This window comes from Eubalaena glacialis, chromosome 4 (genome assembly GCF_028564815.1).
Source record: "Eubalaena glacialis isolate mEubGla1 chromosome 4, mEubGla1.1.hap2.+ XY, whole genome shotgun sequence".
In the NCBI taxonomy this organism is placed as follows: Eukaryota; Metazoa; Chordata; class Mammalia; order Artiodactyla; family Balaenidae; genus Eubalaena; species Eubalaena glacialis.
In genome coordinates this window covers 66,573,275-66,593,879 of record NC_083719.1, presented here as the reverse complement: position 1 = coordinate 66,593,879, position 20,605 = coordinate 66,573,275, and the positions used below count along the sequence as shown (strand labels likewise).

At 37.7% G+C, this 20,605-nt stretch overlaps 1 protein-coding gene across 3 annotated transcripts in view; it reads right to left on the bottom strand.

Moving 5' to 3' along the window:
* The window catches only part of VCAN (versican), a 115,254-nt gene that overhangs the window by 10,505 nt on the left and 84,144 nt on the right, over positions 1–20,605 (bottom strand). For all 3 annotated transcript variants that reach the window (XM_061189418.1, XM_061189414.1, XM_061189417.1), the window contains 3 exons: positions 20,384–20,497; positions 15,000–15,158; positions 13,653–13,735 (listed from right to left, as the gene is read on the bottom strand). In XM_061189418.1, the coding sequence (XP_061045401.1) occupies positions 13,653–13,735; positions 15,000–15,158; positions 20,384–20,497 (356 nt within the window). The remainder of the gene's footprint in view (positions 1–13,652; positions 13,736–14,999; positions 15,159–20,383; positions 20,498–20,605) is intronic.

Below are 20,605 nucleotides of genomic sequence, written 5' to 3'. Positions count from 1 at the left end.
GTGTGTGTGTGTATGCAAAAGACCAAAAGAAAATGCAGTAAAATGTTATAAAGTTTATATCTAGTGATATGAGACTAAGGTAATATTTTATTCTATATATTCTTACAGATTTTCCAACTTCCCTTGAATGAGCATGAATTATTTTTCTAATCAGTAAAAATGAACACTATAACATGAGCTATGCAGTGATCAGAAAGAACTTACCGATTTCTTAGCTAACCTTTTTTAATCTAACCTCAACAAACATCACTTCAAGCCATCCAAGTCCCTCGACTGCCATGTATTTTGCAGCTGACATTTCCTCCTGATCTGAACAATAACCATCTCATTTTCACACTGAAATGAGATTCTGATTCCATGCCACCAAAGTAATTCCCAGGCCTTAAGCTTCCCAGGCTCAGACCTCTGGTAAAAGATTTAATTGTTTTGGGTGGGAATTGCATTTGGCTCGCCGCAGTGATTTAAAACCCGTGTTCTGTGTTGTTGCTTGGCAGAACTGTGGCTTAATGGTGCAGGACCAAATTTTAAGTCTGTGGTTTTTACAAGAATGTTTGATACCCACAGGCATGTCACACTATTACCTCATATCTGATTGCTCCATTGTGCGGATTTATTTTGGCTAGGATGCTTTGATTTTGCTCCATGTTACTGCCAAACTGATTTAGCAAAGGAAACTCCAGTTTTCTGAACAACTTTCTTTGTTTCCTCCTGAATTCTTATAGCCTTATTTAATATCACTTGCAGAGAAAAAGAGTAGAAAAAATAAATCATTGATTTTAGGTTCAATAATGTACTTTTTTTCACTAAAGCTAAATGTTAGGAAGAGATCTCTCCTCAGGAAATCAATTCTGAGCTATAAGAATGTAATCGAGCCTCTCTCACATAGACGGTGTCTCATACATACAGAAATGTAGACTCTTGGAAGGAGCAGAGAAAAATTCTCTGCTCCCATCTGGATTTTTTTCTCCTCGCTGGGATTATAAGCAAACATCCTGGGTGATCTAGCCCAGGTCGACCTTCTTCTAGGGCTGGATGGGCAAACTAAAATTATTCCAAAAAGCCAGCAAGGCTTGGGGAGAATTCATTTTAACACTGTTGACAAAAATAAATGCTGATCAGACCTCAGCCTGTTTTTGTCTCAGAGACTCATGTTCTCCATTCCAAACCTTGAACTCTCGGTGTTTCCCCCAGAGACCAGAATTAGGTCAATCCCATGTCTGAAAAGAAACCCCTAAATTACTGTGCATTTTTGTTCTTTTCTGATGGCAGAGAAAATTATGACATAAAAGTCACATAGTTGATATAAAGGAAAGCCAGCTCAGATGTAAACTTTTCTACATGTTCTATAACAAACATGCATTTTATTAAGAGCTAATTTTTTATACCTAGTATGAACTGCTTAATGCTGTACAGTATATGAAAAAGTTACTTGTAGTGTTCCAATTAAATGATTACCTCTCTGTATGCGTAAAAAAAAAAAAAAAAGTGCCCCAAAAGACAACCATTTCAACTAAACCGGATTTATTAACTTTTCAATTATTGTTTTCTCTTTCCTTTCCCCCCAATCAGATTCAAGCAAGTTAGCTGACAAAGGCATAAAATGACTCTAAAAATCCTGGCCAAAATCTAACAGCTAAGTACCATTCTCTTGAATGACAATTGTCTCCACAAACCAGAGAATTCATTTTGAACCAATCCTAATATTGAGAGGACAAAGTCAGAGCAGACTGAAGTTATTCATTACAATCTATCAAACTTTACAAATGCTTAGATTATTTTATTCCAAATAATCTGTATTTTATTGTCAAAAATTTACTTCTGTCTTATATTAACATAAAAGCAGAGAATTATCCTGTAGGTCTTCTAGAGCACACGGGACTCCCCTGCCTGTCAATATTCTCCACTCTCGGAGAGTGACCTCAATTCCACAGATCTAAGACAAACTTGACTTAGGTTTCTCAAGCAGAATGGCTGAAGAGTTATGCTCTCTTTCCCAGCTCTTTGCAAAGTGTCCAACTTAATTCAGTCAACATGCAGGGAGGGAAAATGTGTGTGTTGTGTTTGGGGATGGGGGTAGGGTCTCTGCTTTTGAAAGTTACCAGCAATCTACTAAAGTCAGACAGGGTTTATATCCTTTCAAGGTGACTCTCTGATTATATAGTATCTAGGAGTCCCAACTGTCATTCAGAGATACCAGATGATCTTTTATCTTTAAAATACACACCACCATGATCAATGGCCCTGAAATCTCAGCAGATAACTAGTATCACAAGCATGTACAAAATAAATGGAAGATAAAACTGTAATGTAATTGAACTAGAGATGGATCACTGTCTTTTTTCTAAGGTTAAAAAAGTGTTATTTCATAGACTGACAGACATAGAAAAGAAACTTATGGTTACCAAAGGGGAAAGGGCAGGGAGGGATAAATTAGGAGTTTGGGATTAAGAGATATACACTACTGTATATAAAATAAACAGCAAGGACCTACTGTATAGCACAGAGTACTATGTTCACTATCTTGTAATAACCTATAATGGAAAAGAATCTGAAAAAGAATACACACACACACACACACACACACACAACTGAGTTACTTTGCTGTACACTTGAAAGTAACACAACATTGTAAATCAACTATACTTCAGTTTTTAAAAAAGCATTATTTCAGAAATACACAAGATTTAAAAATAAATCAGGTACTTTTTGCTTTGCTTTACAAAAGGAGTTTGCTTGGTTCAGCTTTGAGCACTGCTTTCAGTTCAAGAAAGGAAACAAGACCATCCAGTATTAGTCAGTTAACTGCTGTGACAGTCACGTCCCAGCTGGTCCTTTATATGATACATATATAAGCAAATCGATTTATGAGGAAATATGCAAGCAGCTGGATGGTGAAAAGAAAAGGCTGGATCAGGGAAGTCTCTTGAACCGTAGAATGACTTACCCTTCATGCAACATCCCAAAATAGTATTTGTTTTCCCACATCAAGATTTTTTTTGTCTTTAAAAGATAATGTCAATTCAAAATTCAAAACCCTGAAGATAATAAGGTCATGCTTCAACCTCTAGTAGAGAAAGAATTCCCAGAACATGAAAGAGTTTTGTTTTTAAATCCCTTTTATCAGAATTTAAAACTAAGAAGTTTTCAAAGCAACTGGGCTTATCAAAACTTAGTTGATAACTAGCCTTTCTCCATAATATTTGACCCATTTCAAATTCTTTTCATTGAGATTTTACGATTTAATTTGGTCAAATAACTATAAAGGATAATTGATGGGCACTAACTAGTTCTCCTAAACAGTTAGACACTCTGTTTAGAATCTCTTGGTTTCTTTTCCTCTCCAATAAAAAGAAAATGGAATTTTCACACACTAGATAAAATTAAAGTTCATCTTTTTGTGGGACACAAATCTGAGATTTACTACCATCACACACACATACACACACCCCTACAAATACAGTATTTCTTGGCAGCAGGGAAGGATATATCTAGGATAGACCTTTGGGAATGCCCCTGTTCACACAGACCTGTGTAGCAGAGAGGTCCCCACCATAAATACAATAGAGAAGGTCCAAAATGGTTAAATAGTTAGTAGAATAAACATCAACAGACCCCTAGAGATGGGAAAACTGAGCTGTCCATTGGACAAACTTGCTAGCTAATTGAACGATTTTTACATACTAGCCAGCCATTGGGTACAGTTCAAATTTGTGCCTGAGCAAAAAGTACGAATTATTTCATATTGTGGATCTTCAGGGTCTCTCATGTATATTTGAAACTACAAATCTTGAATCTGCATCTGCCAAAGGCCTACTCTATCATCGACCTTGTACCTACCCACATATTTACCTATAGTTTTTCAGCTTAGATTGAGTCACCTTTTATTCTTTAAAATTCACTGTAATTTAGATTATCTTAAACGGCCAATTAAAGGCTTTATGTTTTAGAACTATTATGAGTTTTGCCAAGTATGTTTAAACAATTAACCACACACATTCCATTGATAAAAACCGCTCTTGACATTTGTCCAGTAAAGCCATGCTCTGACATAATATATTATGGTAATTGTTGGGAGAATTTAAGGCTTCAAGCTATAATTTGGAGTTTTTTTCCATGAACAGTCCAGTCTCTGCTTTCTACCTACTCTCTATTCCCCCGAACACTGCTGATTTAATTCACTGTAAAAAAATTTTCATAAGAAAACCAAAAATGTCCTCTAGGTTCACATGCCAAGGGAACGAGCCAAGGAAAACTTTCCACTGCTATTACTGTGTATAAAGTGAAGATACGGGAAAGATTGGTCCTAATGCTTGCCTCAGTTGCTAGGATTTTACTAAGCATGTGACTCCATGTATTAGCTTTACGCTGCATTTGAAAAATCATCTCATTTCACATTTAACTTTCTGGTTCATGATATAATGCAATTCATACTAGAATTTTAAAACCCAAAGCTATAGGGACTTAATTCACAGAGAATATTATTCCTGCAGAGACCTAAGTGGAGTTCTGGGAATGTGAAGTTTTGAAACGCAAAATACTATATGGCCACTAGGTGGTGATATCCATCCATCATTAGATTTTGAATTACCAACTAAGTCACTGTTAACAAAGCACTGTAGACGTCCCCCCCACCCCCGCCCCGCCCCAAACCATGATTATTTCCTCCGTATGGAAAAAAAGATTAAAGGATTATCTGTGATATGTCCCCTCAGTTTTGTGAGGAAAAGTAAGAAGAGAACACTTTGCTAAAAGATAGACCTCAGCTAAACAGTATTTACCAATCCCATTCTATTTAGCTACAGGCCAATGTAGCTATAATCTGAATTTTCTAGTTGACTAAAACGTTCAACTACAATATTTATTTTTTTCTATTTGTCCTTTTAAAATTATCAGATGATTTACATCAACAGTGAAGCTGCATCAGAAGCAAAGCCAAATCTATACTAGACACCTAAAATCCTTAGGACAGGGCAGATCATAAATAAACACCAATGCACACAATTAATGTCTGCATGTGATTTAGTCTGTTTTTAGGTAAAAACTTATGTAGATTAGCTATAAAAACATGACACCTGTACTAAAAGCTGACTTCTCTGTGTTCAAACTCCTTTTATCACCTAGAACCGGTTTATCACCTGGAACCGGTAGCGCCACTGCTGTACTCACATGGCCACAAATAACATCCAAATGCAGTCGATGCCAGGGGTAAGCAGATAACCACCAAAGGATAAAAGCAAACTCCAAATAGAAAACACAGTCCCTAGAGGACGGCTTACCCTTTTGAAACATATGCTGATAAGAAACCACCTTTGCACTAAATAAAGAACTCAGAATAACCACTCTGGGTTTATCCCCCGGCCCTCACCTTTCAGAACACAGGTCAAACAGTTATCTGCCGGGAGCTTAGAAGGACTGCTTATGAGAGAAATCAAAACATGTGTTAACTTTAAAATGCCTTTTTTCCCTAGATGGCTGTGGTCACAAGAGGCATTTGTTTGCAGTCTGTGGGGGATTATATTTAATTTTTTTTCCTTAAATTGTTGGGGCAAATGACCTCACTACAAGGTAGAAATATACCCTCCTCTGATCCGCGTACTTGCTGCGGGTTACTCTGGTCTGGGTCCTTGTTTATTTATGTTTTAAAGGAGGTTATGGTTTGGCTGTTGTCTTTTAGTTGAACAACCAAAAGGAAAAGAGCAGCTTTGTTTTAAAGGAGAAAGAGACGTTTGTTTTGGTGTCACTGCCCAAGGCTGGCAGCCTGGAGTGGGATCCTACAAACATGAATATGTCGAAGGGAAAAAAACTAACTCGGGGTCTCCTGATAGTCGTTGAAGTGGCAATATGCCCACTATTTTCCTAGCTGGCAAATCTCTGTGCGGGAGAGACAATCTGCCAGCTCTGGAGCACAGCACTAATCTTGTGTAATAGCGTGAGCTCACTGCCCTACAAAGTAGTAATTATCCACAGCAGTTTCCAAAGGATGTGAGTTCCTCCCACTGTGAGACCCCTCGAGACGGGGTCCCAGGCACAGCCCCACTAAGCCACTTGCATTTAATCCCCACCATGAATGGTGCCAGTGGGTTCCTTCGCCCCAAGTTTGTTTGTACAGGTCTTCAGTCAGGAAGTGCTCACGATCCAAATGCAACTTGAAACTGCCAAACGCATTCAACATTCTCTTGGCCTTTTCCATGGTTATGCGTTGCCTTAAACTAATTAGCAATTAAATTTAAATAACCGTGTGTGATTTTTAAGGTTTCACAGAACACTGTTGGAAAAGCATCTGCGAAAAGGAACTACCACGTTGATAAATTCTTCTTTTTTTCAAGGAGAATCTTGTCAAATATGAAATGATTTTCCAGTGGTGGGTAAATATTGTTCTTCCAGCTGTTTGCCCGTCAAGAGCCATCTGCACTCAAGGAAGGGAAAGGCGGAGATGAGGGTTTTGTGTTCTAGAACTGCTCTATGGCTCGATATATTTTATGTGAAGAATCAGAAGAACCAGTTCTTGGTTTCAAATCAAACTGAACTGCAACACAAGTACAAATTTTCACTAAGAGCTCAAGGGTCTTTCAGAAAAGAAACTGAAAATTCTTCTACTGGTGAGTAATGTGTTAAAGGATGAAGAAACAGCATATGTTTTCCTTGGCTTTTAGGTTCATGAAGCCTGTGAGATTTAACATAATTAAATTAATGTTGATATGCGGTGTGACTTGCTCACAGAGAAGTGGCATTTGACTTGGAGCTAAAACCACAGCACAGCCAACACACACCCATCTGCAAACTTTTACAGGAAGTCTTCCAAGATTTTCAGGTAGAAAAAGTAAAACTTAAGGTTTTGGTTTGGGGGTTTTGTTTTGCATCATTGTTTTCTGCCAAATCATTCGCAATCCTTCAAACCTACAAACCAGCTTAGAAAACACAAGGAATTAGTTAATACTCTTGATTCTCTTTTCAATGTCCAAGACATCTGGGAGAGGGAGGAGGATATGAACCTTTGTGTCTATAAAAGGGTAATAATAATACATTCCTGCAGAAAAAAGAATAATGGTTTATGGCCTGCGAGTTACTCCTTTTTAGGTGTCTCTTCCTGGGTTAAAGGCTATTTCTTTATTGTTTCTACCTTTGTAAAAGCTGTTTTTTTTCTCACCATACTTTGCTTGACAGACTGACATGTTTATTTATGAAAGAAGAAAAGGGGTCTCTGGATTTAAAGTCAATTCCACATCCAATTTGGCTATTTTCCTTCATTAACTCTGCAGCATAACCAGGAGGGCAAGTGGGTGTCCCAAATTCTAGGTGTGCCAGTTTGCCAATGCTGGACCATGTTTATCAAAATGAAAAAAAAAAAAAGCCAAATTCAGTTATCTTCCAGAAATATTTTTTTCAAGTAACATTTTTTAAGCACAAAAGGCTATCAATTAGCCTTTTGGAATCTGTATCATAACTAACAAGGGGCAAGATAAGTTGGTTAGAGCTAGAAAATAAGACATTTATGGATCTGTGAATTAGTAACTTGTTTGAGAACTTTCTGACTAGATCCAGAAAGTGCAGAGGAAAGGAAGTCTCTGTTTTCTCCCAACAGGACACTGGAGAGTGAGAAGGAGGCCGTGACTACTTCCCAGGAAGCTGACAAGCCAGCAGCCTCGCATGGGTTGACACTGAGTGCTGACAAAATAGAGCTGACAGATGGAAAATGTAAAAGAGATGTAGAAAATGTTCTTCTTAATGTATAAGGATAAAGTCAGAGGTTTTTTTGGTTTTTTTTTTCCTTACAAATCAAACTTTCCTAAAGCTCCTCATCATTTTTAAAAGAGAACTGGATTGTCAGTTCTACTCAATTCTCAACCTCTGGACAACGCAACCTAAGGTGACATTTTCCTTTGAAGTAACTGCATCTGATCCAATGAAGCATCCGATCCCCAGTGGTGAGGGTTGAGCTTTGAGGTGCTGCAGGAGCTCACTAAAGAGAAGACAGAAGGGAGCAATACAGACCTCGGGAGAATTGCCCCTGCGAGAATCTTATTCCTGGGGCTCAGGGAGAGAGGAGGGGGCAAGACGGTAACAGCTTTAAATCTCTGAGGTCCACAGCTTGATTTTAAACCATTGGTTAGGGAGTCATGTTATAAAAAGTAGTGTGATTAAGGCACCTACCGGTTTCCAGTATCTCCCTAACTGTGCTGTCCATGGACACACTACAGTCTGTAGTTGAAAAGCAAGTTGTAAAAATGATTTTGCCAGGATGTATATAGGTGGAGAAACATAAATGATTCCATAGTGTTCGCTGATGTCTGGCTCCCTCTGTGCTTGAAAGAACAGACTCAGATAGTGGATAAATAAAGGAAGCCCTGTCCAACCTTAGGCAACCAAGTCATCCTTGGTCAAGCAACCTATAAAAAATGAAATGAGCTGATAACACTTAGGAGTGAGATTTCCTTTTGCTTGTTTCACTACATTTTGGATTTGGATAATAAGGTTTCTTAAAGTCAAAGTTTTGAGTAATTGTCAGTTTCCTAAAACTTCATGGAAAATCTGCCCTGATATAACTTAAACCTTCGAAAAGTTTGCTTTCCATCTCCTCTTCCCAAAGCTTATGTATTCTTGGGACAACCATGGGCAAAACTGTCATCCTTTCCAGTAGGAACATCTGTTTTCCTTTGGGTTAATAACTTCTGTAAGATGCATTACGCTCAGCTACATCTGTTTCTGAGAAACATTTGTTTTCTTTTCGTCATATCCGAAGTACCACCTATTATGTTTTAATGTTTTTCATACTGATACAACTTTAAATAAAATATTTAATTTAGATAAACAAGAATTGTCTATAATATAGAGATTCAGCCAAAAGACTTAATTGGTCCTTTCAGGATTGAAAAGATAACAAAGTGAATTTGGTTGAGCAATGTATGGATATTGATTATCATTCAAATATCTATTTTTGTCAACCACTCTGCTAGGTGCAGAAAAAATAGAGATGACAGTTCATCCCTGCCTCAGAAAGCTCAGTGTCGGGAAATTAACACCACAGAGGCCAGTGGTAGGATGGGAAGAGGGTACAAAGGGCTTCTAGAACACAGAGGAGGAGCTCTTAGTCACACCCAGCTAGAAAGGCTTCCTGGAAGAAGGTGACTCTTGGTTAAGCAAGGTATTCAAACATTTATCAAATGAAATGAGGGCAAGAGGTGAGGACATTCTAAGCACGAGGGCAAGTGGATGCAAAGACCAGCAGAAGTGAGATGTCATGGCTTATTCCTGGAACTGTGGGTATTTTGAGATGAGACAGCTTAGGAAGTAGCAGATGGAATAAGTGGGCTTGGTGTGCCTTGATAATAAGTACAGAATTTTATACTGAAAGCAAGAGGAAGACATTTGCAGAATTAAAAAGGGAGTAACAAGAGTTCAGAGCAAGGGGAGAGGAAGGTCACAGGCACTGGAAAACAGATCTAGGGGAAAACACTTCAGACTAGTCATTCATTTAACAATAGGTTAAAGAAAGAACTTAAAAGTCAGCTAATAGTACAGAAGCTAGATAAGACATGTTTGTTTAAGTTCGCCAGCTTTAATGTGTATTTAACTTGGATGGTTTAACTTAGTGTCTTTGAAGACATTACTTGGGTGACAAGTAAAGTAATTCATGATTGAAGTTATTTGTCAGGATTTCTAATAAGCACTTGGGGCATTTTGCTGTTAGAAATCTATAGTCAAGTTAAAGAATGACCGGTGAGTAGAAAACCAAAGGACAAACTGAAATGTGACTGCTTAGTAGGAAACCAAGTGACAAAGTAAAAACTGAAATGTGTTAAGAGAAAATAACCTTAATAGAAATCACAAGGGTAAGGCTAGAACCAATTTTGTTCATGAGTACACTTTTGTGAAATTTACTGGGTAAACACCCCAAATAAATAATAAAAAAGATTTTAAAGATCCAATAAAATCAAGAATTTGGCATTTTATTAGTGATATCAACATCCTATTATAGAAACCAATAATGTGGGATGAATCCATCAGAATCTGAAGAATAAGGGCAAAGTAGATAACTTGGCCAAATAAAATTATTAATTTAGTACAAGCATATAAATTGAATTAGTCTAGCTATAAAGGATAATCATATTAAATACGATACACTACAAGTTTATTGGAAGCAAAGTTTAATTATTTCAAGAAAAGAAATGATTGAAATTGAGACCTAATATAAACTCATTTGTTTTTACTCTAAGACTGAATAACAAAAGATAATATACGGTAAATATCAAAGGTTCTTTTTGTATTAATACTGCTCTACCTCCCAAGAAGGATAAGCTCTAATATACCTTTCAAACAAAAACTGGGGGTGGAGGGGAGAGGGGAGAAATCACTCTAAAACATAAACAAAGTTCTTGAAATTGCACACAGTCAAGTTAACACCATTCCCAACTGTAAGCAGATACTGCTTTTCCCTATGAAGAGTTTACTATTAGGGATATTTTCAAAAGCAAGACACTTGGAGTAAACAGCGAAACAAAGGAGAACTATTTTATTCAAAGGCCTGAGCACATATGGAACCTGTTAAGGGGATAGTGGCTGTAGAGAGAACTACAAACAAGTTTAAGAGACACCTAGGCTGTCTCTGAAAGGAAGGGATGGAGGCAAGGGTGGTTAGAAAAGCAGAAAGTGGGCCAGAGATCAGTCAAATGGGAGGGAGACAGGCTGTTGGGCAGATGGTCTCTTCTGTTCCAAAATATTCAAAGTTAAGGACACTCCTTAGCACACTTTTATTTTACACAAAGAGTGAATTAAGAAGAAACCAAGGGTCTGTCAGAGTTTTTCCTGGATTTACTTGTGTCCTTTCTTTGATAAACTTTGCCTTGTGTATGTAATTCATTTGCTACCCTCTTCAAATTGAGGCCCTTCCTTGGTGCTCTCTCCATAACCCTTAGGTTCCAATTAGAAAATGTGAATTAATTAAGGGTAAGTTTCTTGTTTATGTTGTATAGTTATCTATCTTAGGTTATGTTATCTTCCTCTGAAAATTTCATAGGAAGATCAATATTTCTCCTTCGACAAAGTGCAATGCCCACTTATTTACCAAATTTAGGACCAGTCTAGACTATGGAAATTGTAATTAAGTTATTTTTTTCACAGTATATTTCACAGCACGGTCCATTAAAAATTAATGGACACAGACAAAAAAATGAGTTGAGTTGGCTTGCTTCAGCATAGTGGAATAATGACATCTGATTAAATCAAGCACACCTGGATGGCACCTGACAGGCAAGATAAATTCCCTAAGATAATTTACAGACCTCACTCATCTGCCAGCTATAAGCCAATATTCAGTCCCATTAACCAAGCTCACAGGGAGCATAGGGCCTTATCCTACACACCTTCAGAAATAAAAAGCAGGCAAGAGAACCACTTCTTTAAAGAGCTGAATTGCTAATGGAGAGACCAGAATAAACATCTAGTAAAACAGAAAAATGCTGAGAATGAAAATATACAAATCAATTCTATATAACCAACGACAGACAGGAAACAGTCAGGGACTTGGCCTATCAGGTCAGTATGTTGCAAATGACAGACTTTACATTCACTTCACTGTGGCAAATGCAACTATTTTAGGCTCAGGGCAGGACCGTACGGGCACCCAGCCAACAGTTACACTTTGAGATAAGTCGTGGTCCAGGTCTGCAAGGCACAAGGAAGTAGCAACTGCAACTGGCCACCTTAGTCCTTGGCACTCTAGCTTCTGCACTACAGCTCACAAGAACCTGTACTTTTACTGGACCACTTATAAGGGAAAGTCTTTGGGAGGAAGACTTAATAGTGGGTATCCTAGACCTAATTTCTCCCACAGGAATGAAGCCTACGTTCAACAAGGGAAAACTTACTAAATGCCTATACTTTATAATATACATTAACAAAATTATAAAAAGTCTGAACTATCTGTAATATAAAGGAAAAAAATCCTTTTAATTTTTATGTTCACTTATAAATTAAATTAGTAAAAACAAAATAGTCTATCTTCAATTAAAATGAATACATAAGAAGTCATGCTATACCAACCACTATTAATCTGACCAAAATTATCTCCCTGAAATTATTATTCATTTCAGCAAAATGAAAACATACAGATACAACAATTGCAGATATACCATCCACCTAGGACAATTAGAAGAAAATGAGACTATTGATGTAGAAGATGTAATCCTATACCTTACGGGGAACATATTTTATGAACAATCTACTTTCCCTACTTTTTCTGCATCTTGCCAAAGAATCTACTTATGCACACAAATGACAAACAGTGCTGATTAAACATAAGGAGTGATGACAGAGAGATGGCAAGCCAGGCTTTATTTTAGGGTTCCTAAAGGCAACATGTGATAAGGGATACCCTTTTTAAAGTCAAGGAGGTGCCAGCTAGGAGAAAGCCTATGGCTTCACCACTTAATAGCATTGTGACTGTGGGCAAATAGCTTAGCCTAACTGACCATCCCTTGCCTTACCTATAAAACACTTAATGCCTCTCTTAAAGGTTACTGTGGAGAATAAATGAGTGCAAAGCACTGAGTACAATGAGTAACACAGACATAAACTGAGGGGCACGTCCAGGAGAGCACAGAGAAGCTTTCCTGAACAGGCAGAGCAGAACTTCTGAAAACAATTATTCGTTTGGCCTCTGTTCTAGAATGAACTTTACGTTTTGCCAAACTCATTAAATCCAGATGAATGGCAGTAATGAATGAAACTTAATTTTTAAACTCTTTTTGTGTGTGCTTAATTTTCAAGTCTTCCTCTTGTTTATCTAAGTTAGAATTGAATTTACACTTAACTGTCTAGCCCAGTGGATCCCAACTCTGTCTGCATTTTAGAATCACCCAGGGAACACTTAGAAAATATAGCTGCCAGAGGTTTTGCTTTAATGAATTTGAGCTGAGGCCTAGACACCAGTTTTTTAATTATGCTCCGCAGGTGATTCTAATGAACACCCAGAGCCCAGAACCAACACTATAGGTAACCACACTTGAACTAGTTCTAAAGAATTAGACTTGTGTATTTACTAGTAGTGACTCAAAACAGCTTCACCCATCCTGACTTAAGAACCTTATTGCAGCTTACTCAAGGATGCGGGTATCAAATCACTCCTTTCTTCAAGAAGTAGAAAAAGCTAAAAAACCATATAATTAGTCAGCAGAGTGAATGGAAAGAAATTTACAAGATCATAATTCAACAATCTTTTTTAAGATGTAAAAAATGAGCATGTTTGCTTGGATAAAAATGAGCCATGCCTTATAGCAGATTTCCAGTGCAATTATGTAAGAAGAAAAGATATTTTTTAAAGGACCTTTTCTCTTATGTGTATTATTTTCCTTTTTGCTTTGAAGCTATAAAAAACAAAGATAACCATCTGAAATACAGACCTGAGGCAATTCTGCTGAGCCTGCGGTTTACGGGTTCAATGGAAATCGGATACACTCTTCTTTTAAGAGAGCCACCTTGATTGGAGTACTGGTAGATGGATCATTTCTCAGGGAACTACCTCTATTTTTAACCCCCGTCTAGTTCACCGAGTGACCCTGAGCAAGATGTTTAACTGGTCTCCAGTCTAATGTGTCTCTGCAATCAACCCACAGTACCAAGTTCTAGAATCAGTATCATTTTCATCAGTAACTTACCAGTGTGCTGCCATCGGTCCAACGAAAGTCATGTTCAAACATCTTGTCATTGAGGCCTATCCACTGATAATCATGGCCCACACCTGAGAAGGGGAACAACACAGACATTTTATTATCTTTCCCACATATGGACGAAATGTATCAAAGCAAACTATTTTTGGCATGAATCATGCATCCTCTTTTCTGGCTGGATTTCTGTTTAGTTGCTCATAAAAATCTTTCATGGTCTAACTATCTTTTGTTCTTCTGCCCAATGTGTTTTAAACCAAAAAGCTAGTTTGCAAATATTGTGAAACATTAAGATACCAGACATGGACAATTATTTCCCTAGCAGTGCACTACAATTAAGTATTTTTTTCCATCTTTACTCATGATACAAACTTTCTACTTACTTTTTTAATTAAACTGTGCAATTGGCAAAAATTCAGTGAACCAATAAAATGCGACAGATCTCACCCATGCTAGCCTCATTTTGGAAACCACATGTTTCTTCTCAAAGCATTTTTAATGGTGAACACCTAGACTGGACAGATCTGCAAAACTTCCTCAAAAATAATTACTTTCACCATGAAATGAGTCACAGGCAAAGACACCATGAAAAAAAGTTAAATGAACCTCTACTCAGATTGCAAATTAACAAACTTCTAAGAGATAGCAGGAATCACGAGAACATATTTAATAGAGCATCAAAAAATGCTTCATGAGCAAAAAATTTCTACATATTTTCTACATAAAAGCTAGTTGTCTTCCTCTTTGCTATAGTCTAAGGAGTTATTAAACAGCTCTGGTAATAAGTTTCATTAGCTTTCAGTCTCCATCAATTCATGTTCTTAATATGAGGCCCACTTTCTATGGTCTAAAATAATTAGAAACTTGGATGAGAACCAATTATGCACAGAGGATAAGATTAGGGTGCTATTTATAATTCAATTTTAATTAGTGGGATAAAAATAACTGAAAGCAATTTTCTCTTTTACTTTAGACAGCATATGTACATATTCAAAATAGAGACCAAAAGCCTGGGAAGAATTAGATTGGAAACATAAGAGGTGGTCATTTCTGTAAGTCAAAATATGATCAAATAGTAATTTCATATGATTTGACCTATAGCATGTTGTTTCAACTATTACTGCTGGCAAACCATGGAATGCCTTCCTATGTTACAGTTGAATGTTTTTCAAAGTATGGGGCTCATGTAGTAGAGATGATTTTAGTTCACAGATGAAGGATTTAATAAGTTGAGTCACAACTGAGAAAGCTATTTGTTTTCAGTTAGATACAGGAAAAACTAAGAAGGTGGTAAGAATGAATGAAGCTTCAGAAAACCCATGTATATTTGGTACATACGATTCACAAACATTTGTTCTTCATGAGACAGAATGCTTGTGAGATGGGCGCCCTGCAGACGGCATTCCCGTTCAGCTGCATCCCAAGTACGTCGATGGGCAAAGTACTTGTAGCACTGCCCTTGAAATTTGTGCCAGCCATAGTCACATGTCTCCGTGTCTGGGAAGAAACAAGGCAGGGGCTTATTAAACTCATCTATGTCATTCAGACTTGGTTCACCCATCCAAAAGTTCATAGAAGACCCAAGCCAATATCAATGCAATGTCCTCGAAGCAAGGGATTCACAAATTTTGGTCATGATGACAAAAAAATTATGATAAAGAGAGCCCTAATGATTCCTGCCAAGTGGGTGGCAATACATCTTAGGACTGGAAAGGCACTATCGAACTGTTCTTTCCTTGATGAAAGTCAGTTTCAGCAGGAGAAAAACTGGAAAAGGGGCCATTCAAAACCTCCTTAGACTGCAGTGTCTACTGACTCACTTGTGAAGCAATTGGGGCTAATTCCTTACCAACACAACTTTTCTAAAGAGCATCATTCAAGTGATAAGATAAGAATTCTGGTTAAAAGGATTATGAATGCTCTATTTGCTTAAGGACTTCAAAGGCTCTGGAAATAGTCCTTTCCCACTTCCCGAAGAGAGAGCTGGATGGCCACAGGCTCTTGTAAGATTTACTAGGAGAAAAAAATTCTTCATCAGTCGGCAGCTTCTGGGATATAGCTAAGGACTGTGAGCCTCTCCAAAATGAGAGGGAATATAGGTAACTCCCAGTGCCAAAGCATCGGGATTTGAAGTTTATCAAGAATGACTTTAATTTAGTACCCCTCATTCCATCACGCCATATACACATATGCATATGTGTATGTGTATATACATATATTTTTTTCTCTTTTGCAACAAGCACACTGTAACCAGTATCCTGGTGAGATGAAAACACTTTTCAAATATGTCTAAATTTTACACTGGCAGTAAGCCTCAGCTATACTTTCTAGATTGCCAGTTTTTAAGTATTTCATAGGAAAGCAGTCTTGCTCATAAAACTGCATTCTCTCTTTTTTTTTTTTTTTTTTTGCCGTGCCGCACGGCATGCAGGATCTTAGTTCCCTGAAGTGCGGAGTCTTAACCACTGGACTGCCAGGGAAGTCCCTAGAACTGCATTCTCATTGGCAATCTTCCCTCAGACTTGCCCACTCACAGGTGAGATTAAACTGTATGTATTAATCAATCAATAGAAATAATTTTAACTTTCACAAAACATCTCACAAAGATACTGAACTAGTTACGTGTAAAAACTAACAAAACTGCAAAGTTTATGAAATTGGAGACACTGTGAAAACTCCAGATTATCTAATGATCATCCTCCCCTCCCCTAATTTTACTGATTGATGAAGATAAAACTCTACTAGATGAAATGAATGCTCGTTTTATATGTCTGACTTGGTGGTCAAGTTGAAAGTCAGATTGTCTCCTGATTCTCACTGCATTTCCTCCTCGTCCTATAATTCTGGGAAAGCTTGCATGGTGACAGAGTTAATTTTTTCCTGGCTTCAGTGATTTAGACCATAATCATACAACAGATGCAGCTTATCTCTGAGAGCAGTCTTTATTTCAGTTTAGTCTATCAGGCCTGTTGCTTAGTTAGAGCCAGCTGACTAATTGATTTAAACAATGTGCACCGGAAGTTTTGAGTTATATTACAGAGTTGTTTGGACACCACCAAATTTCACAGGAAAGGACTCAAGACACAGTTAGGTGGTTTGGTATAACAGTAGCACTTGGCACCCAAGACTGAAGCATATTTTGGCTGCTTGGATGTAGTGATTTTTTGGGGGGGAAGTTCACATGGAAGATTTCAGAAGTGAGGCGGGAAGGGTGGGGAGGAAATAGATCTTCACATATGAAGGGGTTAGTTTATAGGGGAGGAGAGTTGGAAAATTTTTTAGACTACCCTTACTGACAAGGTCAATGATATGATATTGTAATAGCATAGCTTCCCTTAACCTTGGAAATTATCATTTGTTTGAAGACACGCAGTTTAAAATTCTAGAGGAGCCATAAATTACTGAATAATATATCAGAAGAAAAATTATTCTATACACGCTTATCCTCTATTAACCCAAATGGTTTTAGTCTGGTTTTCTTTCTTTGTCTTTGATCACTAAGATAGATTAAGTATTTTTCCTCTTACACACAAAAAAACCAAAGGATCCTAAAATTTAGATGCATGACAACGACATTGTTATAATGCCTTCCTCAATTAGCAGGTGTGTATATTCCTATCAGGACATGGGTCCAAAACATAGAGGCAGTGGTTCTGCTAAAACCAAATAGGGACAGATTATTTATCTGTACTCTCATAACTTCCCAATGATTGTAAATAATGTGCAAATCACACTTAACGGACGAGTTTTTATTTTTTAAAAAGCCAAATATCCACACTGATTCACCTAATTTTTACTACTCATGAATTCATCACATATGTAATTAAGGACTATGTGTAAAGCAGCATCTTCTAGGAGGCTATTCTGAAAGGAGAATTTCAGAAGCAGTCTGTTTTTTTCAATCTTACCTAAAAATAATGTGACATACATATCATCTATTGAAAGGCAACTCTTTTGGATTGATGTTTTCTTAAGCGTTATCCTACACTGGGAAATATTTCTTATACTTTAAAACTCCCATAGTGCATAGGTTACATTACAAAGTCCCAGATTTAGTGTTGCCTGTGTGTTTTGGGGGAGGCGGGAAGGGTACGACAACGCTTGTTCATGACCACAGAAGCTGAAACTGTCACTCTTAAACAATCGCACTAAAAATCTCTTCTCTTTATGCTATATAGGTAATGTTTTCAACACTTCTGACATATAGCCCTCAAGCCTTAAGAAACTGTCAACATTTCAGCACTTCTGGCTGGCAAGCTGTATCTTGACTTTGGGGGCGAACTGTGTGTACAGAACTGTCTCGCCAATGTTCTAAGACCTTCTTCTAGATTTTAAGATCTGTTATCATTCCACCATATGTGTCCCCTATTTCAGAGGTATTGGGAGTTGTGAAGTTTCTAAAGCAGAGAACAGAATAGGTCAGCTGAAGAAACAACCACACGGTCATCTCCGAAATTTGGATAGAAAACTGTTTAGACAACAATGCTGCTGTGAATGAAGAAAACATTTGTTCTTAGGCAACCTGAAAAGAGGAAAAAAAAAATCTTTCAGTGTCCTGGCAATAAATCACAAGAGCACAGCTGCATGTGGTAAACAGACTGGGATAGCTGTTTCTCAGCAAATAATGTGGATGAAAGTTAAACTTGCTTTAAGATAAAATAGAATATACCTGACAGTTAGGTGGTACCAGAAATGGGAAAAAAATGAAAACTTGTCCTTTTTAATATTCTTTTAAAGAGAAGAAAAAGGTAATTGGTCCCAAACTCCCTTCCAAGGATGTTACTGCTGAATCTATCAGATTCACATATAAATAAAATGCTTATATTTAAAAGTTACTTTAGAAGAGTGAAGATACTGAGAAAAACCTGGGCTTTCCAAGGCCACTTAGGTTCATTTTGCCCACTGTCTAGTTTACTAGCTTTGTGACCTTGAACACATCACTTTTCCTTCCTGAGCCTCAATTTCTGGCCCACTTAACCCACAGAAATACTGCTGTCAACCAAAGGAAATGGTGTACCTTGGAGGCATATGGTAAATTAAAAAGTATCCAACAAATACTATCTCTTTTTATTCCCTGCCAAGAATTATGCTGGGTTAGGAAGATCAGAGACATTGTTTTATTCAGAGCTCTATCTCCAGTGTCTAGAACAGTGCCTGGAAGACAGTAGGTTCTCAATAAACACTTGTTGAACAAATGAGTTTTTGAATCATTCCTTGTACTTGGAACTAAGTGAAGCCAGAATCGTTTTTTTTTTTTTTTTTTTTTTAAAAGAGACTTTTTTTTTTTTTAATTTTTTTTTTTTTATTTATTTATGGCTGTGTTGGGTCTTCGTTTCTGTGCGAGGGCTTTCTCTAGTTGTGGCAAGCGGGGGCCACTCTTCATCGCGGTGCGCGGGCCTCTCACTGTCGCGGCCTCTCTTGTTGCGGAGCACAGGCTCCAGACGCGCAGGCTCAGTAATTGTGGCTCACGGGCCCAGTTGCTCCGTGGCATGTGGGATCTTCCCAGACCAGGGCTCGAACCCGTGTCCCCTGCATTGGCAGGCAGATTCTCAACCACTGCGCCACCAGGGAAGCCCCAGAATCGTTTTTATCAATAAGATATATGAATGTCTCAAGTATCTCACCCTTTTGTTTTCTTCAACAAATAGCAGCTTTCTTACTGTTTTTCTTAAAGAAGAGGATCTTGGCTGGTCAGTTATCATATTTACCTTTTAAAATTCTGAAACAGACCCATCCTATGCAATAAAGAAAAAGAAAAAAAAAAACCCTAAAAAACCCAAGCATCACCCATCCCCTTCCACTGGCAATTCAATGCATGCTCCTTTTAGTTTTGCTTTAATTGTGGTGCCATCCAGATTAATGCTGAAAAGCTGAATGTGAGGCCAGACCCAATGTTCCTGAGTTATCAGACACTCATTTTCATTTTGTCTGGTGGAATGGAAGTTTGGCATTAAGCGCTTTTGTCAAAGCCAAACCACCGTATGACTTTAAGTAGAGGAAATCGATGGTCCAAAACTGAGTGTGCTGAGTATGCAATCTGTTTCTGATTGATGGGTTCAGAAATGTTACCATTAACCACCCAAAATACACTCTCATGTTGGCCATAAAATGCAAATGCCAGGGATCACGCGATTCAAGCCATCATGAATTTAAGCCTTTCTTTCATTCAGAAAAAGTAGATGTTTCTTCAGTAGGAAAGAAACCTGGTTCACAATATCTTTTCTGTAGTATTTGCCAAGCCAAGGCGAACGTATTCGCACAACTGTATTAACTCATTCTCCAGAGATGATTGACTATGAACAATAAGCCCATTGAGTCTCACGTGCTTAGGGGGAGAAAATAAAGGCAACTAACACTGAATTCAATACTCCTTGGTACAAGCCACATACATGGATTAAGATCAATGCCTAGTTTGTCCCCAGGAAGAATACATACAACAACATTCCTTTAGGTGGACAGATGTCCTTAAATTCAGCTCAGTGTGCCTGTCTGCAATTCCATTCTATCAGTAAAACAACAATGATCAAATCAACACTGTTGTTCAGATGTTGTGAGCTACGAACACATCAGGAAACCTAATGTATTTAGGCAACCTGTGAATTTCCTCTGCAAAAAAGAATTTGCAGCATGGCCAAAATTGCTCAAAAAAAAAAAGGGGCTGTCTAGAACTAACAGTTGAAGTATCAACCTGTTCATCATACAAATGTTGCAAGAGCTCTTACCTTGCTCGCAAAGTGCACCAACATAGCTTGGAAGGCAGAGACACCTGAAGGTATTAAACCCATCGACACACGTGGCTCCATTGCGACAAGGATTAGAGTGACATTCATCAAAATCTGAAATAAAATCGTAAAAGGCCACAAAAGTACTTTCAAAACAGGTCAAAGGATCTTATTTAGTGTAAGATTGCCAGGTGAAATACAGGATAGCCAGTTAAATTTTAA